Source organism: Trachurus japonicus, chromosome 13, assembly GCF_045865225.1.
Source record: "Trachurus japonicus isolate A0001 chromosome 13, Traja_1.0".
Classification (NCBI taxonomy): domain Eukaryota; kingdom Metazoa; phylum Chordata; class Actinopteri; order Carangiformes; family Carangidae; genus Trachurus; species Trachurus japonicus.
Genome location: NC_140919.1, coordinates 8,075,812 through 8,096,141, shown reverse-complemented (window position 1 = coordinate 8,096,141; position 20,330 = coordinate 8,075,812). Strand labels below are relative to the sequence as shown.

At 44.4% G+C, this 20,330-nt stretch overlaps 1 protein-coding gene across 1 annotated transcript in view; it reads left to right on the top strand.

Annotated features, from left to right (window-relative positions):
• The window catches only part of LOC146975362 (NLR family CARD domain-containing protein 3-like), a 46,278-nt gene that overhangs the window by 843 nt on the left and 25,105 nt on the right, over positions 1–20,330 (top strand). The window contains exons 2-5 of the mRNA XM_085794602.1: positions 6,645–6,723; positions 6,884–7,112; positions 7,268–9,071; positions 9,186–9,359. Coding sequence (XP_085650728.1) covers positions 6,645–6,723; positions 6,884–7,112; positions 7,268–9,071; positions 9,186–9,359 — 2,286 coding nt within the window. The remainder of the gene's footprint in view (positions 1–6,644; positions 6,724–6,883; positions 7,113–7,267; positions 9,072–9,185; positions 9,360–20,330) is intronic.

Genomic DNA, 20,330 nt, shown 5'->3' with positions numbered 1-20,330 from the left:
TTCCTAAGCACTTCCTCGTACATACAACTTAATTGTTTCTGTCTTGTCCCTATGATTTTTGAGGCAAGGTTTACTATTCTCTGCAGCTTGCTTCTTCCTTTAATATTTAGATTACCGTACCACATTGCCATGTTGAAAGTTAGAATGCCCTCTATCAGGTTCTTATAAACTGTTTCCATAATGTGCTTACTCACTCTAAAGGAGTTGAGCTTGCGCAGTAGATGGAGACGTTGGTTACAGGTTTTAAAAATATGGTCTGTGTTTTCACTGAAATTTAGGTTACAATCAATATATGTACCTAGATATTTGAACTTGTCTACTACCTCTACAATTTGTCCCCTAATTATAAGGGGCTGCACAGGGTCCTTTTAATGAAAGTGACAAGTTCCTGAGTTTTTGTTACATTGATCTCTAAGGAACTTTCATCGCACCACTTCTGGAGAGATGACACATGTGCTCTATATACTTCCTCTCTGACTATGTCCCCCTTCTTTAATAAGGCAACCAGGGCCATATCATCTGCATACTTGAACAAACGAAACTTTTCCAGATCTAATTGGAATTCGTTTGTGTATATGGAAAAAAGTAATGGGGATAAAATGGTCCCCTGCGGGGCGCCGGTGTTAAGCACAGTGATGTCGGACCGAGTATTGTTAACCAGGACCTGTTGAGGGCGGTCAGAGAGGAAGTCCCTAACAAGGTGGATAATACCACCGTTTACTCCTATGTCGATAAGTCTCTGCAGCAGGATGTGAATCTGCATGCTGTTAAAGGCAGAGGTAAAATCGATAAATACGGCCCTAGCAAGGTGGGAGGGGGCTTGTAGGTGCTTTGACAGGGTGTGGAACATACTGACAGTTGCGTCATCAGTTCCCCTCTGACTTTTGTAAGCAAACTGGAGATGATCTAAACTGTTAGAAACTGATGCTGTAATTTGTCTGGAGATGCTGTTTATGCCATTCTCTCTCCTCATTGGATAAAGGTTGTAGGATACAAGGAAAGTTTTCTCCTCGGCTCAGAGCAGAGTGACTGACAGACCCGTGTTTCAGACCAAACACTCTATAGAAGTGATTGCACTTATTCCACCTGCTGTAACTGACCAGGGATCTGATCAGCAGATCCATAGACGGACTTTGTCCTTGGTGGTGGTGGAGCAGTTGATGAAGCTGGAGCCTTTATTGTTACTTATTAATAGTTTATTGCTTGTTTATGGCTCTGCTGTGGCCAACACTGATGCTTTCTGTGCTCACTGATTCACACATGGACTCGTCTTCTTGTGAAGGTGACAGGAAGTTTCACCTTTCAAAATAAAGGTGGATTAATTCTTCCTTACCTCTCTGAGGTTCTTCTATGAGAGCTCAGATCTGACTCTGTGCTTTATGTCTTCACTTCATCTCTTGCTGTGTGTATGTGGAGTTTCCATTGCTCACAGATTCTGTTGTGTTCTTTGTTCACTTTGGATTTTATTTCTTGGAGCAAAGTGCAAAGAAGCAGAAGGCAATTAATCCAGATAAGATAACATCACGACCAACAGGTCAGACACAGTTCAAAGTGTTAAAGTTGACCTTTGACCCAGCTGTTGTGTCGCAGTTTATTTCGTCGTGTGAAGGTAAGGTGAACAGTCTGAATGTTTTTCCTTGTTAACACCTGTCGTTACCTGAGTTCTCTGCCCTTCAACTTGTCGTTGTGTTGTTGTTGTGTTATTATAATGTTACTGTAGCTGAGTCAGAGCTGTAACTGTAAAGTCTGGACCAACAGAACCGTGTCGGCCATGTTGTGTGGATGTTGTCGGTAGAAGCGCTGGAATAAGAGCAGAAGCTGCTACTGCCTATCACCGATCAATACTGATAGTTTTCTTTATTGATGATTGATTTTCCAGTGTTGATCAATGTTCAGCATCAGGTTCTTCACAGTAACTGAGTACATTTAGTGCTGTACAGTTGTGAGGTACTTGTACTCTCCTTGAGTATTTCCTTGTTGTGCTACTTCCTGCTTGTAGTGCAGCTCATGTACCTGACAGGTGAAGCTACTGGTCACTTTGCAGCTGCAGGTTGTAGATTAAAAACACCTGATGAGCTCAGAAACACACGATTAAATATGATTATTGGACACAAATATCATCAATATTATTGTAAAGTATCTTTTAGAGCTGCAACAGTTGTTCAATCAACATTTTTCAAGCAGAAATGTTCAGTTTTCAGCCTCAAAATCTGAAGATTTCCTTATTTTCTCTGTTTGATTTGACTGTAAACTGAATATTTTTGTCTCTTTGATTGTTGCTGTGACAAAACGAGACATTTGAAGACGTGGCCTCAGACTGAGAGGAACTTGAACGCATCATCTGTCTGTATTTTGTGACATTTGATGGAGCAGATGATGAATGGATGGACAGAGACAATAAGTGTCAGTGGCAGCTGGAGAGTGTTTTTCTCTCTTTGAATTTCCAGTGTGAGTGAAATGACTGAATGTTGTGGAGCTGTGATCCGGTTCTATGGATCCATCCATAGAACCGGAAGCCAGTTTTGACCATAGATGACGTTCGGAAACTTGTGGATACATGCAACTGAGAAAACCGAATAACTGACGGGGTCCGTTGCCCCCTCATGCGGCGTCACCCGTTGTTTTCAGCGGGTTAATACGCCCCCTGTCCTGTTGACTTTTCTGTCACCTCGTAAAAGACTGAATATAAACAACTTATAAGCTTAATAATAAATTCTCAACTGCAGTTCCCGATCTGACGCGCCAGTCTGGGCCGGATGCGCGCTGAGAATAGGATACGGACTTCCTCTCTCTCTCTCTCTCTCTTTTTTAATAAAACACTCTTGCTGGTCGCGCTGTGTGAAATGCATTGAATTGGCGTTGATGTTGGGTTTTTTTCTTTACTTTGCCGGGTTCGGGCGGCTTCTCTGCTCCACTTGGTGCCGTCTCTACGGTTGTGGAGCATGAACACATGCATTGTCCAGTTATACTCCGACTAAGGTGTTTACATGATGGAGAAAATCGAATTACAATCGCATTATCTGGGTGTCTAAATCTGAGTTCTCAACTCCGATTTCAGTCGGACTAAGGTGTTTACATGCACTTCAGTTGTCCAGTTATAGTCGGATTAAGGCAATAATTTGGTTTTTTCAAGTGTCATGTAAACGTGGGTCTCATTCATGAAACGTGAGTAAATCTGTGTGTAGATTTGCACATAAAAGCTCACTCTACTAAAACTCTACTCCGGATTCATGAACGGTGCGGGAAACTCAGATTTGATCGTAAACACGTGTGTAACTTCATGAATGCCAACCCATCGTAAACTAACAACACGCCCCTGGTGATCAGCAATTAGCATAGATCTCCATACATGAATAGCCATATAAGGAGATCCTGACCACCATATTAGGAGGTAGGTGCATCCTGCTCACCTGCAGCCATGACGCAAACAAGGAAAGAGGGAGAGAGAGATAAAAAGAGAGATCACGGATCGAAGTCATTTTGGGTGAAGTGGAGTCCAGAAAAAATATTTAATTCTCTTCTGTTAGTAGTGGTGACTGGGACAGGTCAAAGGCTGGAGGGAAGAAACATATTTAGTGAATTAAGTATCCTTGGTTTATTAAAGAACCGTTTAAGAAGTAAAGCCAGAATAGTTCGATATGAAACTTTAACAAAAAACACAACTACAGAGCTACAGCAGCGACGGGAGGAGGAGGCTCTTCACAGCCTCAGCTGAAGAGGAGCATGGTTGTATCAACACATGAAGTTACATGAAGTCAGTGCCCCTGACCTCCAGTCAGTGCCCCTGACCAAAGGCACTGGCTCATAATCTGGAGTTGGTCCCCGGGCGCTGCACCGCGGCTGCCCACTGCTCCTCAGGGATGGGTTAAATGCAGAGAAAGAATTTCACTGTACTAGCTGTATATGTGACTAATAAAGTACCTTTACCTTTACCTTTACATAGGCATATATTCTTATATAGGCTATATATTCTTAGAAGCACCAGCCGTCTGTCACAGCTCCATCCAAACCAGTGCTGACTGCGCTGCTGCGCAGGGTGAAGTGTGCGCCCACCGAGCGTGTACTGTAGCAACACAAATAGGCCTACGTTTTTTCCGGTTTTATATCATATTATTATCATCATTAGATGGAGCCTTGACGTGTTTGTGCGTGTCCGATCCCTAAAACGTCTCTCTCTCCAAATATTTCTAATTGTTTGTCATGTTTAAATTACGTGTTTCAAAGGCATCAACGTATTTTGAACATGAGAGAGAGTAATACGGATTAAAATTGTAATTTTCAACAGTGACAAGCAGTATTTATTTGCATTCCTACATTTACACAAGCGCTACACACAGTCTGGAGCAGGTGTAGATTTTGTGAGTAGCTACGAAAAAATCAGCACTACTAAAAGATTGATGAATGCGGAAATCCACGTAAATTTGCGCTGCTCAGGGTTTACACACAAATCCGTGCTGCTCATGTTTCATGAATGAGACTCAGTCCTTGTGTGTGTCAGTGGATGGAAACAGTGGTCCATGGATCATGTTGCTGGGCTGCTCTTCACTTCACTGCAGCTTCATGACGCCATCTAGTGGACTGATAGTAGAAGTACAGCAGCTGATGGCAGCTTCCTCTTCCTCACTGCTGTGTGACTGCATTCAACTGACACTGATATGAAGCAGAGAAGAAGAGCCAATCAGTGGAGGAGCAGCTGGAGACATGATGGACATGTGAGCTGCTGTGCAGATGAATGATGTGTGTTTCCTCTGCAGGTGAAGCTACAAAGTGTGTGTGAGCTGATGTGGATGTGACCTCAGCAGCATGGATCAGAGAGGAGCCCCTCCCTCTAAAACCACTCTGTGTGGGGGACGTCAGAGCCCGACCAGAGGTCAAAGGTCAGATGAGGATTTCTAACTGTCCATGACTCAGATCACTGCTCCATCATTATTCACACTCAAAGCTCTGTGTGTGTTGTGTTCAAGGCCAAAGCAGCAGCACAAGCCACAGTCTGCTGGACCTGGACCTGGACCTGGACCTGGACCTGGACCTGGACCTGGACCTGGACCTGGACCTGGACCTGGACCTGGATCCATTGGTTGTGATCAGTTTAACAAGAGGCGAGCTTTATTTGAAAGGTCAGAATTTAAAACAGTCAGAAAGACTTTTCTCTCTAACAGTCAGTTGTTGTGTTTATTAAAAGATGGAAGATATTTTTCATCAGTTTTTCTCCAACATGCACATTTATCAGTTGTGTTGTTGTTTCAGGATCCAGCAGCAGAGACCAGACTCTCCTGAACCCAGCTGTCTGTCTTTAAAGAGCGATGACTCAAACAAGCGACTCATTGAGTTTAAAGGAGGACATGGATCAGCTGATCAGATGTAAGACAAAACTAAATTAATTTTCACTGTTGGAGCTATTTATTTATTGTTAGTATTTAGTGCTGTTTAGTTTAGTATTTTGTTTAGTGAGTATTTAGTTTTGGTTATTCTCAACCAATTTATTTGATTTCATTATGATTAGATTTCTATTAGTATTCTAGTTTATTATTTGTTTACTTTAGGCGTTTCTTGTTTATTATTTGTGTTTTGTTTCATTTGGGCACGGTAGGAGAGCACCTGAAGTTATATAGGTAGGCTGTCAGTAAGGGACCAGCATGCACCTGGGTGGGCAAATGTTTTTTTACCGAATTTTCTTTGTTCTTTGTTTGCTCGCTTTTTGGTTAAATAAACCACAATTTTTGTTGAAACTGGACATTTGTTTGGACATTATGTTTTTCCCATCCGCGTACACCACAACCCATGGTGCAACAGTGGCCCTTTGATTAGTATAATTTGAAGTTTGATTTGTTTGACAATCGGCTACTACATTAAGTTTCTGTTGAATGTTCTTTCTGTGGAGTCAAATTTCAATGATTCTCCATAAAATCTAAATTATAACTCAGACACACATTGTCCAGCTGCAGTAAAGAGTCACTGCCTGAACATCCACATGTTAATATTCAGTGATGCTCACAGTGCAGCGCAGTAGCAACAGGAAATATGTCATCACCATCTACTTCAAACAAGAAGTAACCACTGGGTTAAAATCATAATTTCATTTACATTAAATGTTCATGGTCTTGTTTCCACTTGGTAGAAGGAACATGGTGATGTTGGCCGCATCAAAACTCAGGTACAGATAGAAACTTCAACTCTATAGAATCAATCCACAGAACAAAATGAACAGTAAAACAAATGTCATCACCGTGGTTTAATCTACAGGAAAAAAGTCAAGGATTGTTTTAGGTATCAAGGTTCATGTTTTTTGTGTTCATTTTTTTGAAAACCTTAAACTATGTAACATGAGTTGTGTTGTTGTTTCAGGATCCAGCAGCAGAGACCAGACTCTCCTGAACCCAGCTGTCTGTCTTTAAAGAGCAACGACTCAAACAAGCGACTCATTGAGTTTAAAGGAGGACGTGGATCAGCTGATCAGATGTAAGCTGTAACTGACAGTCAGACTCAGGTTATTGTAGAAAAGAACCAGTTTGTATGACGTGTTGTTGGACCAGGTCTGAAACCAAAGTGTCTGTGTCTGTTGTGAACGTCCTCAGGGGACATATAAAGTCCATCTTGTATTATCTCTCTATACTGATGTTGACTTGACACTGATTCCTCCACAGAGTGGACCAGGAGAGCTCAGAGGTTCCCAGTGGTCAGTCTGCCCAGCAGCATCAAACACACCTGGACTCCATATTTATGGTGAGGACATGTCCAACAGCTGCTGTTACATCTGTTGTGTTCACCATCATCTCCATGCTGCACTTTGACACCAGTGGATTGTCAGTCTGTCCAACATGGATCTGATGTTTGGCTCCATGGTTTTAGTTTGATGCTGTCACTCATAGAGTTTCTGTTCCAGCTGCTGGAGGAGAACATGGTCACTTTTGTCAAGAACGAGCTGAAGAAGATCCACAAGGCTCTGAGTCCAGATTACCCAGAATGCTCAGGGAGTCAGAGGGAGGATGAGGAGGTGTTGGACAGTGAGGATGAAGAGCAGAGGAGGAGCAGCAGAGAGGCATTAGTGAAGATCACAGTGAACTTCCTGAGGAGGATGAAGCAGGAGGAGCTGGCTGAGCGTCTGCAGAGCAGTAAGAGGATTTCTCTAAAGATTCAACATGATGGACAAATGAGATATTCACTGACATCAACACATGGAGGGAAACATGTTCATATAATCGTTATTTAGAGGAATTAAAATGTTATATTTTTCTTTATGAATTTTACTGTGTTTTTATTCATTCAGGAACTCCTGGTCCAGTTTGTGGACTTAAACTCAAATCTGTCCTGAAGGAGAAGTTCCAGTGTGTGTTTGAGGGGATCTCTAAAGCAGGAAACCCAACCCTTCTGAACCAGATCTACACAGAGCTCTACATCACAGAGGGAGGGGCTGGAGGGGTCAATGAGGAACATGAGGTCAGACAGATTGAAACAGCGTCCAGGAAACCAGACAAACCAGAAACAACCATCAGACAAGAAGACATCTTTAAAGCCCCACCTGGAAGAGACCGACCAATCAGAACAGTGATGACAAAGGGAGTGGCTGGCATTGGGAAAACAGTCTTAACACAGAAGTTCACTCTGGACTGGGCTGAAGACAAAGCCAACCAGGACATACACTTCACATTTCCCTTCACCTTCAGAGAGCTGAATGTGCTGAAAGAGAAAAAGTTGAGCTTGGTGGAACTTGTTCATCACTTCTTCTCTGAAACCAAAGAAGCAGGAATCTGCAGCTTTGATCAGTTCCAGGTCGTCTTCATCTTTGATGGTCTGGACGAGTGTCGACTTCCTCTGGACTTCCACAACACTGAGATCCTGACTGATGTGACAGAATCCACCTCAGTCAACGTGCTGCTGACCAACCTCATCAGGGGAAAACTGCTTCCCTCTGCTCGCCTCTGGATAACCACACGACCTGCAGCAGCCAATCAGATCCCTCCTCAGTGTGTTGACATGGTGACAGAGGTCAGAGGGTTCAATGACCCACAGAAGGAGGAGTACTTCAGGAAGAGGTTCAGATATAAGAAGCAGGCCAGAAAGATCATCTCCCACATCAATAGATCACGAAGCCTCCACATCATGTGCCACATCCCAGTCTTCTGCTGGATCACTGCTACAGTTCTGGAGAAGCTGTTGAAGACCAGAGAGGGAGGAGAGCTGCCCAAGACCCTGACTGAGATGTACATCCACTTCCTGGTGGTTCATCTAAAACTGAAGAAGGTCAAGTATGATGGAGGAGCTGAGACAGATCCACACTGGAGTCCACAGAGCAGGAAGATGATTGAGTCTCTGGGAAAACTGGCTTTCGAGCAGCTGCAGAAAGGAAACCTGATCTTCTATGAATCAGACCTGACAGAGTGTAGCATCGATATCACAGCAGCCTCAGTGTACTCAGGAGTGTTCACACAGATCTTTAAAGAGGAGAGAGGCCTGTACCAGGACAAGGTGTTCTGCTTTGTCCATCTGAGTGTTCAGGAGTTTCTGGCTGCTCTTCATGTCCATCTGACCTTCGTCAACTCTGGACTCAACCTGATGTCACAACAACAAACAACCTCTAAGAAGACTGAAACAACAGGAGTCAAATCTGCAGAGACAAACTTCTACCAGAGCGCTGTGGACGAGGCCTTACAGAGTCCAAATGGACACCTGGACTTGTTCCTCCGCTTCCTCCTTGGTCTTTCACTGGAGACCAATCAGAATCTCCTACGAAGTCTGATGACAAAGACAGGAAGTGACTCATTGTCCAATCAGAAAACAGTCCAGTACATCAAGAAGAAGATTGAAGAGACTCTCTCTGCAGAGAAAAGCATCAACCTGTTCCACTGTCTGAATGAACTGAATGATCGTTCTCTAGTGGAGGAGATCCAACAGTCCCTGAGATCAGGACGTCTCTCCAGAGATTATCTGTCTCCTGCTCAATGGTGGGCTCTGGTCTTCATCTTACTGTCATCAGAAGAAGATCTGGACGAGTTTGACCTGAAGAAATACTTTGCTTCAGAGGAGGCTCTTCTGAGGCTGCTGCCAGTGGTCAAAGCCTCTAACAAAGCTCTGTAAGTGTAGAGATAGTTGGATTAATTCATCATCACATAAAAACACTTCTGTCTTTTCAACAGGACAGATAATAAACTCCTTTCTTCTTTAATTCCTCGTGATCATCTCTTCAGATTGAGCAGCTGTAACCTCTCAGAGAGAAGCTGTGAAGCTCTGTCCTCAGTCCTCAGCTCCCAGTCCTCTAGTCTGAGACACCTGGACCTGAGTAACAACAACCTGCAGGACTCAGGAGTGAAGATGCTGTCTGCTGGACTGGAGAGTCCACACTGTAGACTGGAGACTCTCAGGTGAGGATCCATCCAGCTGTTTATCTGTTGACACTTGAACACAGCAGCAGGTGTTGACAGAGGAACCCTCTGTCAACACCTGCTGCTGTGTTCAAGACCCTGACCGAGATGTGTGTTGTTGTGTGTGTTCAGTCTGTCAGGATGTCTGGTCACAGAGGAAGGCTGTGCTTCATTGGACATGTTCATATTTTTAATTGAACATTGAACTGAATGAATCAGTTTATGAATGATGAACCTGAGCAGTGTTCACTGTCACCAGAGTGAACACTGCTCAGGTTTTATGACAGTTTTACATCACGTCTCATGACGTCTCCATGGAGATGGCCCAGCATCAATAGTATGTCTTCGTGGTACAGACGGTACAGACACATCTACTACTGCTGAAGACAGTTTGTTTGAGTGTTTGAAGCAGTTTGATGAACAAACAAGTAAAAAAAAAACAAATTTGTCTTTTCAACAGGACAGATAATAAACTCCTTTCTTCTTTAATTCCTTATGATCATCTTTTCAGATTGAGCAGCTGTAACCTCTCAGAGAGAAGCTATGAAGCTCTGTCCTCAGTCCTCAGCTCCCAGTCCTCTAGTCTGAGACACCTGGACCTGAGTAACAACAACCTGCAGGACTCAGGTGTGAAGCAGCTGTCTGGTGGACTGGAGAGTCCACACTGTAGACTGGAGACTCTCAGGTGAGGATCCATCCAGCTGTTTATCTGATGACACTTGAACACAGCAGCAGGTGTTGACAGAGGGTTCCTGTGTGTTGTTGTGTGTGTTCAGTCTGTCAGGATGTCTGGTCACAGAAGAAGGCTGTGCTTCTCTGGCCTCAGCTCTGAGCTCCAACCCCTCCCATCTGAGAGAGCTGGACCTGAGCTACAATCATCCAGGAGCCTCAGGAGTGAAGCTGCTGTCTGCTGGACTGGAGGATCTCAGGTATGGAGAGGCTGCTGCAGCCACACACACTGTCTGATAGAGGAGGAGGAGCTGGAACATTTTCCATGGCCCCGTTCACACCTGGTCACACCTGGTATTACCATCTGTCTCAGGTGATCCATGCATTGACGACATCAGATCCCATCACTCAGACCATATCCAGAGGTGGTGTAGGCCACAGTGAAGCTCCGCCCACTCCACTGACGTCCTCTGTCTCAGTCTGACTCGTCCCAACACAGTTTATACTGAAGCCAAAATCTCAGAGTGTTTCAAACATGAGCTGTGCAGCTTTCATCAGTCACAGTGATGAACTACTGGGATCAGGAGTTTCTCCTCATGATGACTTCAGTGTCTCATCATGACTCACTGTGTCATATTCAGGAGAAGAGATGTCAGTGATGAAAGCAGCTGTTGGCAGCTGTGCTCTGAGTCTCTCCAGATGTTTGGATCAGACTTTTTTTGATACACTATTTCAGAGTGTATCAGGAAACATTTCAGCTGCAGCTGGTTGAACGGCTCCTTAACCAACAGAGTGTTTGACCTGAACAGTCCCAGAGACTGTAGACATCTGTTGAGTGTGGACACACTAATAACAACACAGCAACAAGAATCAAAGCATGTCCACTGCTCAGAGACATTCGTCTCCCAGCGTCTCCAACCAAGGAGGAAATAAGAGACAGAAACCAGGCGGCACCATCAGGTCTCTGTCTGGTCAGATATTGATGATCAATAATCAGCTCAGTCTCTCTGAGATCCTGATCTTGTCCTGATGAGATGTGTTGTTGTGTTGAGGAGACTAGAGGTCGACCGATAGTGGATTTTTAAATTCCGATATAATAACGATAGTTTGGAGCAGGAAAAAGCCGATAGCCGATTAATCGGCCGATACCCCCCCCCCCCCGAAAAAAAAAAATATTGATACATTTTTTTTAATTTAATTTTTTTTTTTTAAATAATAATATATAGCTATTAGCTACTGTAAAACTAAAGGATGTGGGACACTGAATCATCCCTGGACCCTGTGAGTGACGAACAGCCGAACTCCACACGTGAGTTTGTTTACATCAGAACAGCTGTAGTGACGTGACGCTGCAGGAGAGGAGACTGTAACTAAACAGGACGTTAGCTTGTGGTGTGGTTACGCCGTACATTAACAGGTGACTGTTTCACTACAATTAGCCTACTGTGTGGAAAACCCATAGACTGTAAAAAGAAAAACCACGCTGTAATGATCGTGATCGAGTTGAACGAGTGTGTTTGGAGCTGACGGGAGGAGAGAAAAAAGAGAGCGAGACGCACGTAGCGGCCGTGATATGACGACCCCGTCCCCGCTGAGGAGGAACTCAGCTGTTATGGAACAGGACCTAAACCAAGTCGAGTAGAGCCCATAGAGCCCAACTTTGTAGTGTAAAGAGCCATTATTGTGCGTCTGCCCCAACTCTGCGGCGCTCTCTCTTCCTCCTTCCCGTCTCTCTCTAGCTGTCCTTTCAAAATAAAAGCACAAAAAGCCGGAGGGGAAAAAAAAACAACACTGACTCGTGAGCTGGTGGCGGTGAGATATTTAGCGTGGCAGCCGCCAGCACATTATCTATGCAGGAACCCTTATATGATTAAGAAAATACTACAGTGTTTCTCATTAAATAACAAGAGAGTTTCGTTCCAGTCAGCCCCTCCACCTGCCGCCTCTCTCTTAGTGCGGTCGCACCGCACCGCACCTTCCCTCACCTGGGTCACTTCTCCTCTGCTGCCGCTGCACAGGCCCCGTCTCTCTCTCTCCCCTGCTCTGTGTGTGTGTGAAGAGCAGCCCCGCCCCTCAGTGATCAGAGAGACAGGAAGAAGCAGTTTATGGCGCTGTGGAAAAAACTGCAGCCATCGGCCACTATCGGAGCCAAGTTCCGCTGATTCCGATAGTTTGTAAAACGTCCTATCGGCGCCGATTAATTGGCCAAAACGATTAATCGGTCGACCTCTAGAGGAGACAGTCAACCACAGTGTGACATCCAGATGTCCTCACTGTCCAGCGGCTTGGAGCTGTCAATCAGAAGAAAGTGAGTGTAGTGAACAGTGTAATAATCAGTGTTTGTGGCTGAATGTGTGTGTGATCAAACAGCTGTTTTCAGACGTCTGACTCCAGATCAGATGAAGCCACAAAGTGGCTCCTTAACTCTTTCGCGACCACACTAATTCCTCAGCACATCCGCTCAGGACCACATGTTTTTGGCTATTTGTTTACTTTTTTCTCACGTCGAGCCGAACTCTGTACATCACCTAGAAACAAACAGTTTTCACGTGGTTGAAGAGTGACTTTCCAACGTGCTCTTGAAAAAACGGCGAGTTTTTCCGCCGTTTCGTCCGTGAGTACGAAGTAGAAGAAGAGAGCTGGGTTTCTCCAAAAACGGAGCTCCCGCTCTAGTTTCAGAGAAAAACGCACTTTTGTGTCAAGTGGCAATCTGCTCATTTTACCGCTACTCTGCAGTGTGGCATGTCTCCTAAATCATTTCTACGGCTAAATGAATATATTTGTAGGCAAATCTGGGGGGTGTGGCAGCTTGGAGAGCAGCGGTGCAGCGGTGCGGGTCTCTGGCCGCAGCGGAGCAGCTCCGTGACACTCCTGTGTGACTGGCCGGCGCTGAGTGCTCTGGGGCGGCCGGTCACAGCCCCCGCTGCTCAGCGCCCGCTCCACTGCACTGTGAAAACAGCTGTGATAACGGGCTTTCAGATCCGAGTCTCCAAACCAGAAACGTTTGTAACAGCACCGGAGAAAGTCGCCAGATTTGTCGTCAGTCGCTTTTGTAAAAAAAAAGTCACCAAGAGGGTTTGGAAAGTCGCCAGATTCAGCGAGAAAGTCGCAACACTGTAGCCGACAGCCGCACAGCGCTGCACGCTGTCCCCAGAGCAGCATTCAAGGAGAACGATTACTCAAACAAAACCAAGATCACACAGTTTATAAAAAAAACATTATGTTTCGATTGCAGTTTAAAACTGTTTTACATATCAGAGGACTACCATATTCACACACAGGGTACCTCAGAGTGTCTATTATCGTAATCTGTAAAAAAAAAACGGTTTTGACGAGTTTACTCGTCAATGGTCGTGAACGTTCGGCAGGCTGTGACGAGTTTACTCGTCAATGGTCGCGAAAGAGTTAATGAAAGTCTCCAGCAGCTGGAGCTTCACTTCCTGTCTGAGTCCATGTGCTCTGAGCAGGGCCGGCCCGTGGCATAGGCCGTATAGGCAAATGCTAAGGGCGCCGTCCATCCAGGGGGCGCCAGCGCCACAAATGGGAAAGAAAAAAAAGTGTAACTTTCACTATTTTTATACTAGTTGGTACTATTATTTCTTAATACAAAAAATAACCCCACGTTAATTTAAATGCAAAGCAATACCTATTAAAAAGTAATAATATAATATGTTACAACATTACTTACTAAGTCGCCCCCCCCCCCTCTCTCCCCCACATGCCATTGGTACGTGCCCTCCGCTCTCCCCGCAGTCACCCACACAGCAGAGGTACCTGTCTGCAGTGGGAATGCTTTCAAGCCGTTTTCTTGTTAGAAACGCCACATTTTTAATTAGATGTGTGGATACTTGGTTGCATTAATCCTCAAAGTCGGCGCAAATGCCGGCTCGTTTGCGCGACCGTCTCGACATGTTTTTGTTTATATTTCGGTCATTTTACGCCGCCCTTGACGACCTGTCAATCAAAAGAACAGCTGTGAAGCGCTTCGAACCCGAGAGAGAGAGAGAAGCAGTGAGGAGGGTGACGGTGCTTCAGAGGCTGAAAGTTTTGACTCATTTGATGAGGAAGATATTGAAAAAAGAAATGAGTTGAGACTTCAGCCTGCTTAGACAGCAGGACCACAGCTCCAGCTCTGTATACAGACCTGCTGAGCTCTCAAACCATTTTTTTTTTACCTCTCAAACAGCACCACAGTGACAACACATGGAGGGTACATTATATAGGTTAAATATTGTAAATGTTGTGTTTTTTGTCTGTTTAGTTGATATTTTGTTTGGAGAAAAAAAGCTAATTTCTCATTTAGGGCTACACACATGAAGTTTGAAATGTACTGTTAAGTCAATATTTAGCTTCTTTTATTTTACATTTGAGACATTTGGTGAAAATAGAATGACAGATAACATTGATGCTCAAAAAGCAATTTCACAAAATTTCATTTTAACTTGTTTTCCACACGTATCTATTAGCTTTTATTCATACAGTATATTCCACTGCTTTTGTGAAGCTAAGATTTTCGTATACCCATTTCAAGCATCACAACAGGTTATTCTCATGACTGTAGACTAATTTTTTTCATGTCTTCACCCAGGATTTACTCAATGACATTTTACTGATTGTTGTGCAAGTTGTGTATCTCAGGGTCAGAGGGGACATACAGATACACTGCTACGTTATCATTATAATCATTATTGATCATTGTTGGGGGGGGGGCGCCCGGGAGTAATCTCGCCTAGGGCACCAAAATGGCTAGAGCCGGGCCTGGCTCTGAGACAGTTTCTCTGCTTCCTCTGGACTCTGACTTCAAGTCCAGTCAAAATGTGTGGACAGGTTTGATGGAGCTCAGGACTGGTCCTGAGGACGGCTGCTTTATTCCACATGATGTGACTGATCACAGTGAGTCAGTGTGTTGCAGCTGATCTGTGTGAAGAGCAGAGAAGAACAGAGTCATTGATCATGAGATCCTGATCCGTCCTGTCACTGTGATCAGATGGTTTCTATTAGAGCTCCTTCATCCACTCACTGCTGCTGTGGCTCCTGTGGAAACCTGCTCACAGCCTCATTCTTCAGCTTCCTGTGGAGTTTTCTTCAGACAAACACAAGTTGTGCTCACACTCAGTGTTTCTCACTAAACTCACTGGGTCTCATTCATGAAACGTGAGTAAATCTGTGTGTAGATTTGCACATAAAAGCTCACTCTACTAAAACTCTACTCCGGATTCATGAACGAAGCGGGAAACTCAGATTTGATCGTAAACACGTGTGTAACTTCATGAATGCCAACCCATCGTAAACTAACAACACGCCCCCGGTGATCAGCAATTAGCATAGATCTCCATACATGAATAGCCATATAAGGAGATCCTGACCACCATATTAGGAGGTAGGTGCATCCTGCTCACCTGCAGCCATGACGCAAACGAGGAAAGAGGGAGAGAGAGAGAAAAAAAGAGAGATCACGGATCGAAGTCATTTTGGGTGAAGTGGAGTCCAGAAAAAATATTTAATTCTCTTCTGTTAGTAGTGGTGACTGGGACAGGTCAAAGGCTGGAGGGAAGAAACAGATTTAGTGAATTAAGTATCCTTGGTTGATTAAAGAACCGTTTAAGAAGTAAAGCCAGAATAGTTCGATATGAAACATAAAAAAAATACACACAACTACAGAGCTACAGCAGCGACGGGAGGAGGAGTCTCTTCACAGCCTCAGCTGTAGAGGAGCATGGTTGTATCAACACATGAAGTTATATAGGCAGGTTATATTGTTACAGAAGCACCAGCCGTCTGTCACAGCTCCATCCAAACCAGTGCCGACTGCGCTACTGCGCAGGGTGAAGTGTGCGCCCACCGAGCGTATACTGTAGCAACACAAAAAAGTTTTTTCCGGTTTTATATCAGATTATTATCATCATTAGATGGAGCCTTGACGTGTTTGTACGTGTCCGATCCCTAAAACGTCTCTCTCTCCAAATATTTCTAATTGTTTGTCATGTTTAAATTACGTGTTTCAAAGGCGTCGGCGTATTTTGAACATGAGAGAGAGTAATACGGATTAAAATTGTAATTTTCCACAGTAACAAGCAGTATTTATTTGCATTCCTACATTTACACAAGCGCTACACACAGTCCGGAGCAGGTGTAGATTTTGTGAGTAGCTACGAAAAAATCAGCACTACTAAAAGACTGATGAATGCGGAAATCCACGTAAATTTGCGCTGCTCAGGGTTTACACACAAATCCGTGCTGCTCATGTTTCATGAATGAGACCCACTGTGTGTTTCACTGAGCTCTAACAAACGTGTTGAGTGTGTTTCCTTCCTCATCAAACACTGAAACCATCCACTGTTCACAGCTGCACTCTTCTTCTTTCTTGGTGCATTGTGGGATATCTGGGCTGGTCAGCTCCACCTGTTGTGTCTTCATATTCTTTGCTGTGACGTGTGTTTGTGCAGTTTGAGAGTCAGAGAGTGAAAGTGTGTGTCTCACACTGCAGTGACATCACATGGAGAAAAGACATGATGAAGTGTTTCCTCCTGGTCTCCTCCTGCTCTGTATCATCACTTGATAAAGACTCCAGCTCCTTCTTCTCTGTGCTCAATGTTCATTCATACATAACAGCCTCCATGTGAACACAGTGATAAGACAGTGTGTGTGTGAGAGCCATGTAATGTCCATGTGTGCATGCTGACAGAGAAGGTGCTGCTCTGACCCCCCTCCTCCTTTCAGGGTGGAGCCTGCTGGAGTCCCATGGTTGACACCAGGTCTGAGGAAGTGTAAGTCTGTTTTTACTTTGATTCATGGAAACAAAGCAGCACATTCAACCATCTTCACACTGTCACATCACTGACCTCATGAGTCTTCATCAAACTGTCAATAACTGATCACATGATCAATAACTGCAGCTGTGTCTTGTTCTCTCCATCAGATTCCTGTCCACTCACAATCGACACAAACACAGTGAACACAAACATCAAACTGTCTGACAACAACAGGAAGGCCACACTTGTGGAGGAGGATCAGTCATATCCTGATCATCCAGACAGATTTGACTACTATCAACAGATGCTGTGTTCAACTGGTCTGACTGGTCGCTGCTACTGGGAGGTCGAGAGGAGAGGAGAGGTTTATATATCAGTGAGTTACAGAGGAATCAGCAGGAAAGGACACAGTGGAGACTGTGAGTTTGGAAGGAACGATCAGTCCTGGACTCTGGTGTGGTCTAAATATAATAGTGGTTACTATGTCTGGCACAATAACAGCGTGACACGTATCCTCTCCTCCTCCTCCTCTGTCTCTAACACATACACTGCTACTGACAGAGTAGCAGTGTATGTGGACTGTCCTGCTGGCTCTCTGTCCTTCTACAGAGTCTCCGCTGACTCACTGATCCACCTCTACACCTTCAACACCACCTTCACTCAACCTCTCTATCCTGGGTTTGGGTTCTCCTGGTCTGGTTCCTCAGTGAGTCTGTGTTGAGTGAAGCAGAGTCTCCTCCTGTCACAGAAACCTTCTCACTGTTGAACAGACAGTTCAGTCTCTACATGTCTGTCTCTGTCTCTCACTCACGTTTTCACATTCATGGATTAAATCAGTTGATTTCTTCTCAATGATTCTTCTAAACTTCTTCCTCTTCTTTTAAAGATGGAAGCGTTGATTATAACAGGATAAAAACCATGGTGACTTTTACTTTGGTAAGAGTCTGATGTCCCTGTCCAACCCTCTGAAGCTCTGTCAGGCTGGACGGGTGATGCTAAAAGAAGAATTTTAAACATTTTTGTGCAGGCTTCAGTGATGAATCATATCTTATAAACTTGTCTCATTCCTGAAGTTTTGGCAGAAAAAAAAAACGAGTCAGTCAACAGGTTTAACTGATCATAAATCACACGTGTTGTTGTTACAGACATTGACGATCTGGTCTGGGCTGTTGCTGCGAGGCCATGACAGTTTGTGACAGGGAAGTGAATGAAGTCACCATTTAGATTCATCACTGTAGACTGTAAACTGTGCCTTTAATACAGGCTTAAGGGACTTTATGTATGATCAAATGAACAATTATCGTTTCAATAAGCTTCTGCAATGTCACAACATTCATTTCCGTCCAAAGTTGGATTTTTTTTTTCAAAGATTCTCAGTGGGGTTCAGGTCTGGACTCTGTGGTCACATTGGACCCCATCTCTTCCTTGAAGATGATGGTTCTCCATTATCCTTCCAGTTTTTAATAATGCGTTGGACACTTCTTAACCCAATGTTAGTCTCAGTAATCTCCTTGATGCCAATAATTTGACCCTTCTGAAACAGATAAACATCTTTTCCAGGACCACAGGATGTGTCTTCAGACATGGTTGTTTAAGAAATGAGACTGCATCAGGGTTAGATCATAGACTGCAAAAAGAATGGACGTAGCGTCCGTGACGTCACTCATTGGTTTGGGGGAGTCTGTTTTGTGCCGCTACTACGGGGGTTTGAGCCGCGCCATGTTGGATTCTACTTGCCATATTTGGAGCCGTGCGGCCGTTGGCCGGCCGACAGCCCGCCCACTGGCCTCGTAGCAGCGGTCGCCGGACCTGTCACTCAACGGTTCTGCGCCCTGATTGGCCAGAACTTTAAACCTAATAATAGTAAAACGGTAGAGTTTAAAAAAAATTCACCCCCCTCAGAGTGTGTGCGGGGGTAGAAACTATCGATTGAGACCAAAAAGATAAAATGTACCAGGCTGTAAATATGTTTTTTTAAGCTGTAAAATCGGCTATTTTAACATGGGGCTCAATTGGAGAGGCTCTAGACGAAGGAGACTCGCGGCTGATGTGTTTGCCTCCTTTCTTTTTTTTCTTTCTTTTTTTTTTGCCTTTCCTGTTTGTGTCATTTTGTGGAGCAGTAAACAACCCAGACCCATGCCCGTTAACTACATCCTACTGGAAAAACTACTGACAAGTCAAACTGTAGTTTGTTAGAGGACTAATTAATCTGACATAACCTCTCTCTCTCTCTTATTTTTCTGGGATAAAGGGGCAGATTCTACATAAGATTATAGCCTACTTCTTTCTGCTCCCTTTTGTTGAGATTTGGGAGGTTTTTACTTGTATTGTAGCTTATTAAAATGCAAGATCATTTTTCTGACTGATTTATTGCCTGATGTCGCTGTGTATCTCACTTTCTTCCCCCCGCCCTCCGCCTGTTGTCTTCGTTGTCACTTTGTTGCCGCTCCACAGAGCGCACATGGCTAATTAATATGCACGTGCTGACCATATATGGTTGTGTCTAGACGTTCCGGGGGCGGAATATGAGGTGTGTTCACATGCGCACCATTCTTGGGTCCAGTGTGATTTATCAAAGAGAAATTGCGGAGAGTTGTGCACGCAGTTTGATAGATCTGAAAAAGGTGTAAATATTGTGGGTGTCTTTTCGCCGTAGGCCTAAGCAAAACATTTAGTAGCAGCAGTTTTACACTGCTTACTTACAGTTTTGATAAATGAGGCCCTAGGCCCGAAGCCCAGAGCTCAGACGCTCACAGATGCAGCTCCGCGGCTCATACTTAAATCGAGGAAATGGGAGGTCGGATTAATGGGTAGTCGGAGAAATAGGAAGTCGGAGAAAGGGGAAGTCGGACTGACGTCACGCGCCCTCACTCATCTCGTTAACTGAAAAGAATAGTTCACCCAAAAATGAAATTGCACTCATTATCTCCTCCCCCTCATGTGGACTAAGGGCTGGGAGAAGTTTCAGAGTCCTCCGTGGCTTCTCTGAGTTACAGGGGGTCTCGGCGTAGCAGTGCATGTCCATATAACGGTTGCAAATGGATACCAACTGTCTTCGTAACAAAAAGACACACCAAAAAACATCCAGATACCTCCATGCTGCTCGTATGTAATGTCCCTCTTGTATTGAAGCCCAGAAATGCGAAATTGTCCCAAAAAAAATTAGTCCATATTTCAAGCTTGTTTGCGACGGAAGCTCCTCTTCCTGGTCCATCCAAATCTCGCAAGATTTGCTCGTATGTAATTTCAATTTTGGGTGAACTATTCTTTTAATATTATTAGATCAATACTCAGGGTTGTGTATCAGTGTTGGTGGATGTGACTGTCTCTGACCTTTGTGTAGAGTCTGTGTGAACGCTGCCTGAATCCCTGTAGATCAGCTGTGACACATGGGAAGATGTGCTGGCTGATGAATCCAGGTGGACAGCATGTGATGTAGCAGCAGCAGCTGTGATGAGCCTCTGTCATGAGCCTTCCTGGAGCTCACAGGTCGTCAGCATCAATGAAGGAGAAGCTGTTAGTGAAGAAAACTGCAGTCAGACCATGGTGA